This window comes from Plasmodium gonderi, assembly GCF_002157705.1.
Source record: "Plasmodium gonderi DNA, contig: Pgo-contig_790, whole genome shotgun sequence".
Classification (NCBI taxonomy): Eukaryota; Apicomplexa; class Aconoidasida; order Haemosporida; family Plasmodiidae; genus Plasmodium; species Plasmodium gonderi.
In genome coordinates this window covers 19,166-19,964 of record NW_021629519.1, presented here as the reverse complement: position 1 = coordinate 19,964, position 799 = coordinate 19,166, and the positions used below count along the sequence as shown (strand labels likewise).

Genomic DNA, 799 nt, shown 5'->3' with positions numbered 1-799 from the left:
TTATATAAATATATTTTTCATGAAGGATAATGTGTAATAATATAAAGAGTAATTTTTCAGATTTCTACAACATGTTTATAATTACCTTATACAAAATTGGGAATACTAGTGCACTCACTAATATTGGAAATATAGGTCCTATGATTGCTTTATATATATTATTTGGATATGGACCATGATGATTCTGTTCATGTGATTCCTGTTGAATATTGTAGCTTTCTGCTCTGATTGCATGCATTTCCTTAGCATTTCCTTCATTGCATTTTAATCCTGATAAGTTTTTACTAAAAGACTCATTGAATATATCTTGTAATTCATTACAATATTTTTTTGAACTATCATTGCATTCTTCTTTTGCTTGTTTATAAAACAAAACAATTTTATTAATGTAATGAGTAACATTTTCAGTACATTTAAAATTATTAATACTTAGCTGATTTTTAATGGTATCATAATCTAAATAATAATCATATGCATATTTAAGTTTTTCAAAATTATTGTCGCTATCAATAAATTTTAGAATATCACAACTACTCCATTTTGAATATTTAGACCAAATGCTTTTAATTTGTTTAATAACTCGTTTTGATTTTGTGTAATTACTATTATCGTTAAGATTTTTTATAACATAATCATACATCCACAACATAAATTGGATACAATTTTTGTTATCTACGTTATCTTTAAGGCTTAATTCTAAATATTCCTTAGCTCCTGTGATATCCAAGCAAATATCCTTAAAATTCTCTATATCTTCCATACCATTAATTATTTCGATACAATGATCCGGCAATCCCAT

General features: G+C 25.0%; 1 protein-coding gene across 1 annotated transcript; it reads right to left on the bottom strand.

The window, feature by feature from the left end:
• Positions 1-64: 64 nt before the first annotated feature.
• On the bottom strand, positions 65-799 carry PGO_004330 (hypothetical protein; the record flags this gene model as incomplete). Its single annotated transcript, XM_028691462.1, has 1 exon — positions 65-799. The coding sequence occupies one exon, from the start codon at positions 797-799 to the stop codon at positions 65-67; it is 735 nt and encodes a 244-aa protein (XP_028547263.1).